The sequence below is a fragment of the Solenopsis invicta genome, chromosome 6, assembly GCF_016802725.1.
Source record: "Solenopsis invicta isolate M01_SB chromosome 6, UNIL_Sinv_3.0, whole genome shotgun sequence".
Lineage (NCBI taxonomy): Eukaryota > Metazoa > Arthropoda > Insecta > Hymenoptera > Formicidae > Solenopsis > Solenopsis invicta.
Window position 1 is genome coordinate 9,439,811 of NC_052669.1, and position 14,443 is coordinate 9,454,253.

At 39.7% G+C, this 14,443-nt stretch overlaps 2 protein-coding genes across 5 annotated transcripts in view; one reads left to right on the forward strand and one right to left on the reverse strand.

Moving 5' to 3' along the window:
- LOC113003834 overlaps window positions 1-12,448 on the forward strand; it is a 94,648-nt gene extending 82,200 nt beyond the window's left edge. For 2 of the 3 annotated variants that reach the window (XM_039450970.1, XM_026135048.2), the window contains exon 4: window positions 7,095-12,448. In XM_039450970.1, the coding sequence (XP_039306904.1) occupies window positions 7,214-9,649 (2,436 nt within the window). In that variant the 5' untranslated portion in view covers window positions 7,095-7,213 and the 3' untranslated portion in view covers window positions 9,650-12,448. The remainder of the gene's footprint in view (window positions 1-7,094) is intronic. The other variant, XM_039450971.1, reaches the window with a different exon arrangement.
- On the reverse strand, window positions 12,439-14,118 carry LOC105196859 (rRNA methyltransferase 2, mitochondrial). 2 transcript variants are annotated; one of them, XM_011162998.3, is made up of 3 exons: window positions 13,951-14,118; window positions 13,508-13,870; window positions 12,439-13,329 (listed from the first exon to the last, which is right to left on the reverse strand). In XM_011162998.3, exons 2-3 carry the CDS (start codon window positions 13,781-13,783, stop codon window positions 12,865-12,867), a joined length of 741 nt encoding a protein of 246 aa, XP_011161300.1. In that variant the 5' UTR covers window positions 13,784-13,870; window positions 13,951-14,118; the 3' UTR covers window positions 12,439-12,864. The 2 variants fall into 2 exon arrangements, with proteins under 2 accessions (XP_011161300.1, XP_011161299.1); XM_011162997.3 differs by having other exon boundaries at window positions 13,508-13,874; window positions 13,951-14,117.
- Window positions 14,119-14,443: the final 325 nt, after the last annotated feature.

Here is a 14,443-nt window from a genome sequence, read left to right on the forward strand (position 1 = left end):
CAGATTTGTGGTTTCTGCCAGCACCATTTATCTACTACGAAGTCAGGCTCGGTTTTAGTAATTTAATCGCGTACTCTCGGCTTTTCATCTTGCAATCGTAGATTGCATTGAATTATAATAAAGCACGAGGACTCCATCTAAAGTTTTATAAAAAAAGGATATATCCAAGAGAGGAAAAGAATTCGCGTGTTTTACGAGCGCGATTATTGTGCGGCGCAGTATTTAGCTACTGAAATGCGGCGTCTTGATTGTACCTCGGGATAATCTGAGCCCGAGAGGGTCCATTGCTTCGCGTTATTGAATTCGTTCTGCTGGCGTAGCGTTATTTAGGGAGAGGTCAACTCGCAGTGAATCATCGTAGATTCGAGCATGGAGGAACGACGAAAGCCGAAGACGACGCGGTCACCATTGGTCATCTCGAGGCCGTTTAAACCGACCGAGAATAGTAACTCGGGATAAAACCCTGCACTCTCCGGCTATAATTTTCTACAGGGTGTACCAGATTTATTGCTCCTTTCAGCTACACGTTTCTCAACGTATTTGATCGATTTGAGCGTAACGAAAATATTAAACGTACATTTTACCTGACGAAATTTTATCACTTTTTTCGTCAAAGTTAAAAATGTAAATTCAAAGCAATCAAAAAGTTCGCTATTTTAACTAAATTAAACTTTTAAAAGTTACAGCAATAAATTGAATTTTTAATTTGCGACATTAAAAACGAATTAATGAAACTTGCCGAATAATATTATCAAACAGCTGTGTTATATCGGTTATACGCAACGCGCATCGAGTTAAAAATAAATGTTCTGCAAAAAAAAAGAAATCGCAACATATCGAATTATGATAAACAAAATGCGTAGGGGTAGTTGGGCTCTGTCGGAGAATGGCTGGCGATAAAAGATAAATAAAGTACGTCGTGTTCTTCGAAGTGCGTACGATACGGCGCAATCGCGATCCGCTTCGGGTAATCCAAATGCGAGGCGTGCAATTGATGTATTTGGAACATCATTCTGCAATCGTGCGCGTTTACGCAGCCTCCGGGAGCGATTGCGTCACGACATAATGAACCGTATTAAGAAAATGCAGACACTTTATATCTCTCTCCTTCTCGACGAAATATGTATGTACAAACAACGCGGAGTCAGATCGAATAAACATTTGACCATGAGATTCTTGATTAATGATTATTTTCCATTATATCTATCCAGCCTCGCGTCATTTCGATAAGCTTTATAGGCCAAAGAGACAGGTTTCAATTTGCTATACATTTTTTAATGAATCTTTTCTATTTAAAAATAAAGTTGACCTAACTGTTATCGATTATATCGATTTTATCACTCTTTGGATCTATTTGTAAAATTCTTACAAAGGAAAGAATATTACAATTTGATTTCAAGAATTGATTTATTGACTATGTAATTATCTTGTATATCTCAGCAAGTTATTCTACCTTTAAAGCTTGCCGCGGAAAAATCTACAATGTAATTCAAGCGGGAGAAGTTCGGCACGAGTGATAATTAACGCATCTGGAACGCCAAAGTGTAAATGTTAGTGTTATGGATTATGAGAGCAGACGCAAGACAAATACACGATGTTTTGTGTGTCGGTGGCGGCAGGAAGATTAAAGCTGATGGATCTTTATAGTCGGTTTGTCGCAAGATGCTAAAGCGTGTCTTTAACCCTTCACGCGATCCTGCGTCAAAAGTAATTATTGCTTATGAGATAAGCGATGGTAGTAAAAGCATCCTATCTTTATATCCCTTTTCGCACGTATGTCATATTTATTTTTAAATTTCTCCTTCCACGTTCAAATTTTTATGAAAACGTCTCGTAAAGCAATGAGTTATTCTAATTCAGACTTTCTTTATTAAAACACTAGAGGAGAATTGTTACATTAATTGTTACACTAAATACCAATGACGTTCAAGTAATCGCAAAATGCGTGATATCGACCCATTTCTCAACGTTATCTCGGATCGCGAAGGGTTAATCGTTCTCCTCTGCCAGCTGTGGCTAGATTCGCTAAAGCAACAGACGTCTCCGCGGATCGGAAAAATTTAATAGTTGCATCAACGCGGATAATTGTAGTGGATATAGTACGAATTGCGTGATAGTGCACGTTGGGAGGAATCTTTGATGCTTTACCGCTCTTATTAATCCTTTTTCACACGCGTATATTTCGAATTTTAATGCGTGCTAATTTATTGTTAATTATTAAATTTGAAAATCTTTTTCATTTAATTTAATATTCCTGCACTTTTTATATTATATTTATACCATATTTTTTTATAATTTTTATATTATCTATATTTTTTTAAATAAAAACTTGCGTGAAATTTTTTACATTTAACTTTAATTTTTTACATTTTAGATTTTTTGTTATATTCACTGAGATTTTATAGAAGCTTAAAAAAATTCATAAAAACCTAAAGAAAATCGTAAAATATACAATCTTCGGAAAATGTGTAAATTAATTTTAATTCCAACATAATAAAGCAGATTTAAAAATACTATACAAAAGCGTACATAAATGTAAAAGAAATATTGTTGCAATTGGATAGCTTTTAATTGATCTTCAATTCAGTCAATTTAATTGAACATCTAGCTGACTGCAATTAAGGTTTAAGAGATTAAGCAACGGTATTCATAAATGCGTAATAATTGAATCAATTTTCTACCAGATAATAATCTTGTTGGCCAGTCAACGTCACGTTGAAATTAACGTTTAGGAAATTGACTATAGTGCCCACGTTATCGCTTAATTATAATCTCCCAAACGTTGAAACGTAATTAACGAATTCTGCGAGCATTCCTCCCTTTCCCTACCTTTGTTTCTCTCTTTATATCCCTTTCTCTCTCTTTCTGTTCTCCCTTTTCGTCGAAAGTGACAACCTTATCGGAGAAAGCTTCCGATACAGAAACGCTTGGTGGTTGGTACATGAGTAATAAAAGCCGCTGGTCATTGACAAACGCGGATAACGAATTGCTCTCATGCTCGCGTAGGAAATACTCTCGCCATCGGTTATCAGTGAAACGACTTAAGTACTCGTTGGAATGTGCACGAACAATCATCGCCGAACCATTCACCGCTCGTGTTCCGGTCTGTAAAATATAAAAACTTTCTCGCGTCGTGCCGAATCGGTATTTTTATTACGCTACGCATTCGAAATTGAATGGCAAAAATGACTCGCGAAAATACGAAAACACATTCCGGGGGATTATCGAAAAATACAAACGAGAATGATTAATTACATATATACCGCTGTATAAACATATAATTTTATATGCAAGAGACTCGGTATGTCTAAAACGCATAACGAGAGAAGAAAAAAAATTAATTCTCTCAATAACCAAAACTATAATCATATATTTCGCGTATATTACAAAATCAGATGATAGTCTCTAAATGAATTTATCTCCAAGAAGGATTCTTGATTGGTCATAAATATCGCGCCGTTATTTCTTTACGCTTTTGACACTCCGTAAACATTTCCATTCGTATTCGTGCCGGAAGCAGTTGAGCAATATTACGCGTGAATTATAAAAGCCATGAAATTCTCATTAATTCCTCATTCAAATTACGAATACCTTGTAGCGCGAATAATATGACATGGGAATAAAAATGTGATGGAATAGTTCGACGCATGTGAAACAGTCGAAAAAGTCTTATCAACGTCTGATCTCTTTTTCCGCGAGACGGGCGGCGGGTCCGACATTATTAGGCCGTATCTCATAAACGTTCTTTATGTATAGAAGCGCGTATTTTCGCAAGATAACGCGGCGCACGAGATCCTTCGTTACGACGCCACGCATAAAATACGTCCGCTTCGCGTCCGTTAATTCTCTTTCGGTGACCTCGGAGCAATATCGTGTCCGGCAAGCAACGAGAACTTTGGATACACTATATTTTATTTCGCCCTGTCCCGAATCACTGAATTTACGGCTGGATTACGCGGCTGCGTTCGTAGCGCCGCGCCGCATTAAACGTGATATACTCGCTTTTGCGTGCCTTTTATTTTCCTCTTCGGCTACGCGCACTGCACGTTTTGTTTAGTAAACCAATGCACGCAACTTCGTCGGAGGAAACCGAAGATTCGATTTTTTAAGCCGAATGTGCATCGACCTTCCGCGAGGTCATCGGAGAATTACAGTGCGCGAGTACTTCTTCGTGCTTCCTCCAATAATAATTTTATTGAGTGCAATGGATTACAACACTATAGCGAGTGGTGATGCGAATAAACTATATTAATAAAAAATATTAATTAATAAAAAGTGCTAGTTGCACACAACAGGCAAAGAGCCGAAGCAGCAGATTTAAAGCTTCAAACAATTAATGATTAAACATATTTTGTAGAAAAATGATGTCCGAAATAAAAATCAATAGGTAATTAATTTTCTAAACATTTCATTCGTTCAAATATTTTAATTGTTCATTATTGAGCTGATAATTTGGCAAGACATTTTCCAAGCGTATTAATATCGTGATGCATAACGTTCATAGCGGCCTTTTACTAAGGCAGAATTACTCCGAATCAATTTAGCGATTGTAGCTGAAATAGGCAATAGAGGATAAGTACCCTAGTTTATATAGCGATCTTACCGCGATCGGCCGTAATCGAGCGCCCTTACAGCTCTTAACGGAAACGCTTTCACGTGCTCGTACTGTACGTCACGGGATAGGGTCGTTCTAAAGAAGAATCAGCCGCAACGGCGATCTCGGGGAGCACGTAGAACGTACAAGAGCACTCGGTTGGTTTTCTCGCGCATAAATCACACACTGGCGTACTATCGACGCGCGATAACGATTATCGGTGTTTCACGTAGAAAATATTCCACGTTTCCGTTCGCGAACGTATCGCCGATAAACGGCGATACCGAGCGTTAATCCAACTCCGGGCTGTCAATATCCAGTGCCGCGCGCGGAAAATCGCGTTTTCCGCCGCCGTCAGCGAAATTATTGCGCGCGAGGTGCATCGTAAAGCGGGCAAAGCCAGACGATGGGCGCTTTCCGCCGCTGTCTGACATTTACTTCGATGTTAACGCATCGACTTTCGTTGATTGGAAAGGCTGATAAACATGGTCGCGCGAAAGACATTCGATCTTCCCCTCGTCGGGGTCGTTACGCACGTTTTATTTATGGCGTCAATTTCAGTGCCCGGACGCGTTGAACTTTTTAGAATGCTAACGGGCTCGCTCGCAGGAAACTGTATTTTACATCTGCATCGGGGCATGTTCGTAAATTGAGTCGTTTCAAGTTCTACTACCTTCGGCGTCCACGTGGTGTGGACACGTCGTATCAATTTGTACTTCTGCTTTTTCTCTAAACTCTTCTTCGTGCCCTGGATTCGTGTCACTCTTAGAAGCGAGCTACCCGAGCAACGAATTCGTTTTTCTCACCGGAAACGGATAATTTAGGACGCGCGTTCCTTACGGTAAAAATTGATCTAGATTACACGCGATCACATTTATTTCGTTAAGAACTACGAAACGGAAGAGGAGTTCCGAGGAACGCGTTCGCGCGCGCGCGCGCCTCTAACTACATAATATATTTTACACAAATTTGTCCCGCACCGATCTCGAGATACAATCGGCGATAAGGATTAATAAACGGTATAAATTAAGCTACACGACGCGCGGCTTCTCACTCGGAACGCTATCAAGTGTCCGTCGCTCCTGTTATTGCTACTGAAAATAGAAGGCGAGGAGATCATTGCAGAATAAGCCCGTATTCCCGCGAGGCGACGACACGTAAACGATCGGGAAGTCGATTCTCGTATTTGTACGTCTTATTCACGAAGCAGACATAATCCCGCGGCGTGCCTGCGTAACGGTAAAAACAGATCGGCGTGCATTCACTTTTCCTCGCTGTGTGTACGCACACCACTCGCAGGCGCATTATCCAGCCGCATATGAGGCACGCACTTTGCAGCACGCCTTTTAAGGGTATATGCGAACGGTAACGTGTCAGTGCCTAGTAACAAGCCGAAGCATATTGTATTTCTCGAAACCACCAGCAACACAAACGGCATGTCACGCAGTTGCATACGTTTAATTATCCTTTTACGTATGCTTTATGTATGCGGAAGTCTCGCTTAAAAGCGAGATATAAACGTAATTGTAGAGCGGAAATAGGGGACGTCAAATGAGCGGTACGTTCAGATTTTTTTTTCTCCCGACGCACAGATCGTACGAGATAAAATCCACGCGTTATATCTCTACGATAAAAAATAGATGTATCAAATATTTAAATATTTTCAAAAGTTATTTTAAAAAAAAAACTTTACTTAGAATTCTTATATAAATATAATTAAATGAATCATAAATAAAGTTTTAGTTACAGGGCAGGTCTCTGAATGATTCAATTCTGACTCCAAGATTTGCTGTCGATTCCCGCAGACAATCATGTTCATTTGATGGACGTATTTCGTCTGTATAGCTCTTCCTTTCTCTCGTATCTCGTTCGCGTTGCTATCACAGTAAATTCGACGATTAATTGGACGGGCGGCCGAGTAAGTTGTTATAATCGGCAATCGATTTGTGGCAATAGTGTGTCACCGAACGCGAGGAGACAGGGAGTCTGTCCCGTATGATTTTTCCGTTATAAGCACTTTGCTCCAAGAGGATCAAAAGCAACTTTCACTTGATAATAATAGCCGACTTATTCCTTTCCGCGTGTCACGCTACCTCACTACGGTTACTGGTGTCGTTCGGAGTTCTGTTTTCTAATTATTCAAGTCCCGTAAAAGACAGATGGAAGCATTTCTAGGGGTACTTTAGAGACGCGCGAAGCAGATGTGCAACATTCTGAGAAATTCCTGAGGAAACTCGCGGCCCCTAAATTGCCTCGAACGATGCGTCCGGTATACGCGCGCTGCCGGCTAAGTGACGTCTATTAAGATTAGAAACTGGGTTAATATTGCTCCCTGGGATGAACCGCTACTTAAGTGAAAGCTCTGGTGGCTCAAGTTAATTCATCGCCGCGTTGCGCAAACGTATTGCTAATTTCTCCGCGCTCGACTACCTGAATGTTTACCACGCGCGCACGCACGCACATAGAAAATGATTAATTTGATTCTCCTATATGTTGACAGATTGATCCGATGCTTCCAAGAACAAGGGGCAGGTGACGAGCGAGATTCAGACGAGCGTTCTGAAATACCTTTCCCAAACTTCGTGAAGAGGCTTCGATCGGAAGCACGAGGACGAAACAATGTTGAGCCTACGGCGAAGGCATTCTCGGTGGAGAATGTTCTCCATCTTGTTTCTCGGAATGATCTGCAGTGGCGAACTGGCGCCTGCCCGTGTACCTGAAGAGACCTCATCATCATCATCATCATCATCATCGACACCCAAAAAGAAGGACATTGGCTCTCTAAACGATCACTGGCAAGCGTGGCTTCTGGTGGACGCGCAAGGCGCCTACCATCCCAGTCTAGACTCCGCTACTCTTTTACGAAGGATAACGCCGAAGAGCGTGTTCATCGCGCCGGTATTACCCGCCTGCGCGGAAGGTTATCAAGCGGACAAGATGGGCAGGTGCGTGAAGAGTGAGATAAGCCTTAACGAGACCGCGCACAAGAATTTCCTCTTTGAACGACTCAAACTTATGTTCGGCAATTCGCAAGCCTCTAAGAATGATCAGAAAAAATCGACCGGTCCCTTGCAACTTAACATACCTCTGGTGGCCGATGTCAATCGTCAGTCGACGGAGATCGAAATCGACGATAGAATATTCTCGGACCAGAAAGTCGCGGTGCCGTCGGCTCGCAATGAAACTTACTTCGCGGAAGATGAAAAGAAGACGAAGCCGCACAAGACGAATCTGTACAAAGTGAAGAATGACACGACTCTGGACGAGGAAGACTCGACGTTTTTTCTTGAGAATTCCGATGATATTGATAGAGTTTTTCAGAAGCCTCTGGCAATGGTTCCAACAACAGTAGCGGAATTAATCGAGGAAACGAATGACACCAATTTCGCGGTAATGGTAGATTACAAAATCCCGATAGACGTAAAGACTCTATTAAATTCTTCGAGCGTAAAGAGAATCAACGTAAGCGATGGTATAGAAGAAAATGTCTCGACAGCGGAAAAGCGGGAGAACTCCACCGAAATGTCGCCGGCACTAGTGCTACTGATCTCACCTACAAAACTGACAAACGTCGTAGACGATACGTCGTTGACACAGAACGATACCATCGAACAAATCGCACAAATGTCCAATTTTACCTTGAACACTACCACTACCAAAGAGAGCATCACCGTCGTCATATCGAATTCCACGCCTCCACCCGCGAAGGAATTAACGTCGATCCCGTTGGATGAGCAACGAGATAACGAGACATACGCGGAAGACGAGCTAACACCGGAGACTTCCAAGCCGGACGAGTCGCAGGAAACGGAGTTTATCTACGATGAAGAAGAGGACGACGAGGATTATCCATACAGCACGGATGAACCGGAAGAAGACGACTCGACCGAAGGCGAGGAGCTCTTGAAGCATGGAGAAGCCGGCATGACGATTCCCACGCTAGACGCGGAGCGACTCGATCGCCATCAGCGACAACGGAATCAAACGACAGATCTATTGAAAAAGATGCTCGATATATACGACCAGGTCACGATTCGCTTTAACGATTCCGCGCCTGCGGAGGACAAGGATGAAGTGGGAAGTAATATCTCCAGCGAAGTCAGCATTGATGGTGACTTCATCCTGGAGACGACGCTCTTGGACGTCAATACCGAGAGGCTGCAAGTCACCACCAAGTCGCCGGACGTGACGGAAAAAATCGTCAAGGATAGCGAGGAGGATCCCAAAGAATCGTTCGCCAAGAGTCCTGATGTCGTACCGGAAGTCATATTCTCTCAAGATGCCCACGGTGCGGTGTCTACCAGCTCGCACGGACGTGAGCGAATCGAGCAGCTCTCCACGAGGATTGAGAATGAAAGGAATGAAGAGCTGGAAGCTGCGCCTCCTTCATCCGAGCCGCTATTATATGATTCGCCAGAGGAAGAACCGATAACCGACAGTCGCACGACCAATGAGAAACGATCGCATGTGAAAGAGAGCGTGCTGCAGGAAAGTCCGAAAGACTCCCAGGTTTTAAACGTCCCGGTGAGCAGCTCCAAACAGACTACGATGAACTTCGACTCGGCCGAGGATTTCGTGAGATTTCCCGATTACGTGAGACAGCAACAAGGTAATTACGTGAGATTCCCGTCTAACGAAGCCAATAGTATACATAGTCCAAGTTATAAACAGAATTCGCGCTATCCCGCGGACGAGGTTGGCAGCACCAGTACCAAGAGCAGCGTACCCATTCGCCAGAAACCAGTTTGGTTTCCCTATCAAACGGCGTTGAGTTGGAAGCCGAACCGATCGCAGCCAGCCGATCGCGTCCAGGCGATGGCCAACGAGAGGCAAAATCGGAGACCGGATCTGATGCGTGTCTGGAGTAAGATGCCGCTGATCGAGGACCCAACTATCTATCACATTTATCAGGATCAGGCGACCAACAATGACCAAGAAGAATCTTACAATCGATATTCCCGGGTGCGATCGTCGCGAAGATTGAGTTCCCGCACGGAAACGTCGCCAGAGAACAGAGTGCCAACGCAGAAACGGAGAACGCCAATCGGCGTGTAACTGTCCTTACACCGCTTTCATCGAAAGAAAGGTCTAATGAACTGTGTTAAATGACTTGAGAAGAATTCGCAAATTGCGTTAAGATAGTTCGATTTTGAAAAAAAGATCGACAAGGAGGTTCGTTGATAGAAGATATACTGCGGTAATCCGTTTGAGAAGTTCAAGAGTCGGTACTATACGTATCGCAATTTAGTATTTTTTTTTTGCTCAGCGAATGTGTTGCAACTCGTTGGAAACTTCGACGATCTCGAAAGGAGTGATTTGAAATCTAAGTATCTTCCTTGGTATTGCCTTCCAAGCTCTCGTGTGAGAAGAAAATTGGACTCGCTAAGGGCGGAGGGAAATTTAGAAGCGTACTTGGACTTTCTTTTACGTTTGCATCACACGGTGTCGGCGATTAAACTCGCATCCGGGAAAAAAATTTCGAAGAAAACTTCACAAATGCGTCTTGATTATCTATGTTAGTTAATTAATAGTGATAAGCATTGAATAGAGAAAGTACATAGCGAGGGAGTAGCAAGTAGCGTGCTGACGCAAAAGATTTACGCAATTAACGATGAATTTTACACGTTAGCCAGACGTGTAGCTTTCTACGGAAAGTTCGAACTGTTTATCGTGCATTTCAAAATGAAGTCACTGAAGAGTCGCTAAGTGTCATTTGCGAACTCATTACGTCTAGCGATAGCGAGATATTGAATTGCGCAATAAATGCGTCACTTTTGAATAGCAAAGTCAATCAAGAAATCAATTTGTTCGAACTGACATTAACTAGGCTAACATTTACGAAGCAAGCAAGCGAAAGCTAAGATTTTCTACCACAATACGCTGAAAAACAAAGTAGAAGAAACACTGCCCAAACGAGCTTTTAAATTTTTTTACGAATAATTTTTTACACTTTTCGACTGTAGAAATTAATAATGAATCGGATTTTCGTCGCATATTTGATTTTACGTGTGACCTGGATAATTATATTTTTGAGTATATTATTTTAATAATACATAATGATCATTCACTAATTAAATTTTATTTGCACGTACTCCATTTTATTTTGTAATTTTATTATTTTAAATTAAAAATGGATTTAATAAAAATATGAAACAATCGCATTGAATATTAAATATGCGGCGAAAATGCGGGATAACAACTTCTTGATACAAAACATTGTATATCGCTGATTAGGCTATCGTATCATGAAATAGTCATTAATTCAGCTAAGTTTAATGCAAAATATCGTTGATGAATCTTTCTTCTCTGCAGCAGAGAAATAATTATTAGACTCGTCAGTGTTAACACTAATTTCGAGATAAGGATGTACGAGCGACGTTTACGAGCTCACGAGCGATATGTCGAGCTCATTTATTAACGAAAGTGTTATTGTGTGAAGCACAGATTGACTGATCTTTAGAGTTATCATAGAGTAGTCGATTTTTGGTCGTACGAAATTTTGGAAATCGTGTTGCTCTCTTCATTAAAGAAAAATACATCCGTGCAGCATCAACTTTCTGCTCGTCGTTGTAAGATTTGCAGAGAAGAACATACGAGCTGCTTCGCGATTTACGACTTTTTGCAGATTCTTAAATAATTCGATTTTATAAATGATAAGCGGACGTATTAGACATCTTTTTGCAGATCAATCACGAATACACCTACATTAGCCAGAGCCCACAACGTAGAATAAGTGTTTTCGGTGTGACTTAATCAATCGTTATTTCACGTCAATAGCTTCAAAAGTAATTTTGCTCGAAACAGCGAAATCGGTGATCAAAAAGTTTCGATTTGCCGTATTTGCTTTGCCTTTCAGGCGAAACGATTGCATTTTAATGGCAACATTATCGTCACTAATACCGCTATAATAAACGCTCCGGTTACAACGTGATACTGTAAACAAGAATGTTTATTAACGTTTCAAAGCTTTATATAACAATTGAAGCTTTTATCTATTTAAATAATAATAAATTAATCGATATACATAGAATATCTTCAATTATTTTTATTGATGCGTAAATTGCAAAGAACATTGTTAGTTAATTAAACATCTTTATTAATAAGTTAATTTTTATTAGAGCCCCATATATTGGGCAAATAATCTAGAACATGCTTTTAAATTATGTTGTGTTATATTCTTGAAAATATTTCAACTCTCTTGTTCTTAAAAGCAAAGAATTTTAAAAAAATATAGAGAATATTTAGATCATTGGCAAACATAAATTAATAAAACAGCATTGAAATAATACGTAAATTGTATTAAAATATATATTAACATTTTCCAGCGGTTTGTATCATAATTTTAATTTTGTTGTATATAATGCTGTCAGAAAGCCGCAGCTTTTATTGTAGCGGGTGTCACCGAACTCTGTCTCACGAGCATTGAGACATTTCGAATCAGCTATTGTTATTCCTCTACGTGTTTTCCGCTACGAGCGCGATAATAAAGCCGAAAGTTTTACGAGATAGTTGACATTGTGCGGCCAGTAAGTCTACTGATCTACATGCGTTTCAATGTGGTGTGTAATGTTTCTCGTACTATTGAATGTCGATTCGTGTACATATTAATTTTTATCATTGAAGAATGTATATATGCATAGAGGCATAATGTAGGCATAATATAAATAAATAAGTGTTATAACAGCAGCACAGTCCCGATTGCGTATTAATCGTGTATTAAATCTTATTGTATTATTTATAACGAAATATATCGATGTATATTGCATTTGTCGTGTTGTGCAAGGCCGCCTGTTAGATAACGGAGTGAAAGGAGTTATAAAAAAAAGAATCGCATACGACCCGTATGATACCAAATTATCGAGCTCTTTTATTTATACAACCTGCCCTCATATATCCTTGTATTCTAAAATTGAAATATTGTATACAAATAATTAGAGATAAATCTTAATCGATCACAGAGCTGGATTTTACTTTTTAATATAAACTTTACTTAATATTTATTTTTCAATTTTACATTTTCAAGTTCAATAAACTGTGCACTGATAAATTTTTATGTCTTGAAATGATTCTAAACCGAAGGAGAATAGTATTACAATATTAACAATCAATTTAATAATAATGATGTTAACAGAGATCTATCATAATAATGATACAATAATAGATCATTAAAATTCCGAGTTCTGATGGAATAAGATTTATCGAATTATTTGTATATTCAAATAATTTATATTATTAATTGAAATATTGTACCTATAAACTGATTAAATGCGTCAACTCATCTTTAGTCCTTTAAATCCTCTAGCCAGGAAGAATTTTTCAGTCGATTCGTCCCTCGTCGCATCAGGCCTGATTATCTTGATGCTATTGTAAAACTTGGACAGATTCTGTTCAAACTGCTGCGCCTTACCACCGTCCCAGACTTTTATAACAAGCGTACCGTTTATTTTACTAATTTGCAGTGCAAATCTAAGTGCGGCGTATGCAAGTAAAATTATATTGTCATGGTCCATCTCCTTCATGCCAGTCGCATTTGGAGCCATGTCGGATAAGACAACATCCACTTTATCCCCTTGCAACAGTTCAATTAGAGTCTCTTGTGTCTTGGGACTTGTGAAATCCATGTTCCCTAGGACGGTCGCACCTTCCACGGGATAAAACGGGAGTTTGTCAATTGCATATACCCTGCCGATGCGACCTTTCTTCTTGCCATGTGCGTTAGTCAGATTGGTGGCAACCTGTAATCCAAATTACTAGATTAAAAGATTTTCTCCAAGATTTTGTGCTTTTTATTATCAAATAGGTTTGAAGAGGACAAAAAGTTTAGGGAAATTTTTAAAATATAAAAATTTATTAGAATATCTTTTAAGAATTGTGTATCAATTTAAATATTAATATATTATATTTGTCACTGACCTGCGTCCAACTGCCAGGCGCTGCCCCGCAGTCTACGACAGTCAGACCTGGACTGAATATCTTAAACCTCTCATTGATCTCCAAGAGTTTGAATGCGCTTCTGCATCTGTATTTCTCCTGCTTCGCTTTTTCCACATAGGGATCACGCAGCTGTCTCGCTAGCCACAACTGCGAGCTATGCTTCTTACCCTTTAAGTTCCGCGGAGTCTCCTTCAACAGTGCGCTGCTAGTGTGCACGCTTCTAATTCCAGAGATGATTCTGTAGGAGGAATTCATCCCAGGATCACCAGGATGTACAAGGCAAAGACGGTCTAACCTGACTGAGCGCGTGTCATTCAGTGTAAACGTTGACTTTTCGTAAATCTATCTGTCATCAGATTAAGAGTCATAAATCTCTAACAAATCATGCAAGCAATTTGCGTAATTAAACGATTAAATTTCACCTAAATATGTGTAAAAAAATAATTGTCGGTACTACGAAATCGCAACCCTGGCCATAACCTGCTATGAACTAGTGCAATCAGTTCACATAAAAAGAACAAACCTAATGTGTACGTTTCAGCTGCACTTTCTGTACTGTATTTCTCCGTATTTGCACTCAAATTTTAATTGTAAAAAAATTTTTAGTATAATGTATCAGTTTAAATAATACAAAGCAGTTTATCATTTTTAAAAGATGGTGAATATTAGAACTTCTTTATTTATTTTTGTAGAAATTTTTGTAAAAATAAAATTTTTAAAACGTGAAAAAATTATCTACAAAAAATAATTCGAAAAAATTTCTGTATAAGCAATGCCGATAACTTATTATTTCTGAAAATTTTCTTTATTGATTCTTTCCCCAATTTAAATCTCAGAAAGCACATTGACCGATATTTCTAAATATAAAAATTTAACAGTTTAAATATTTGATATTACAAGAGGCAGCTGCATATT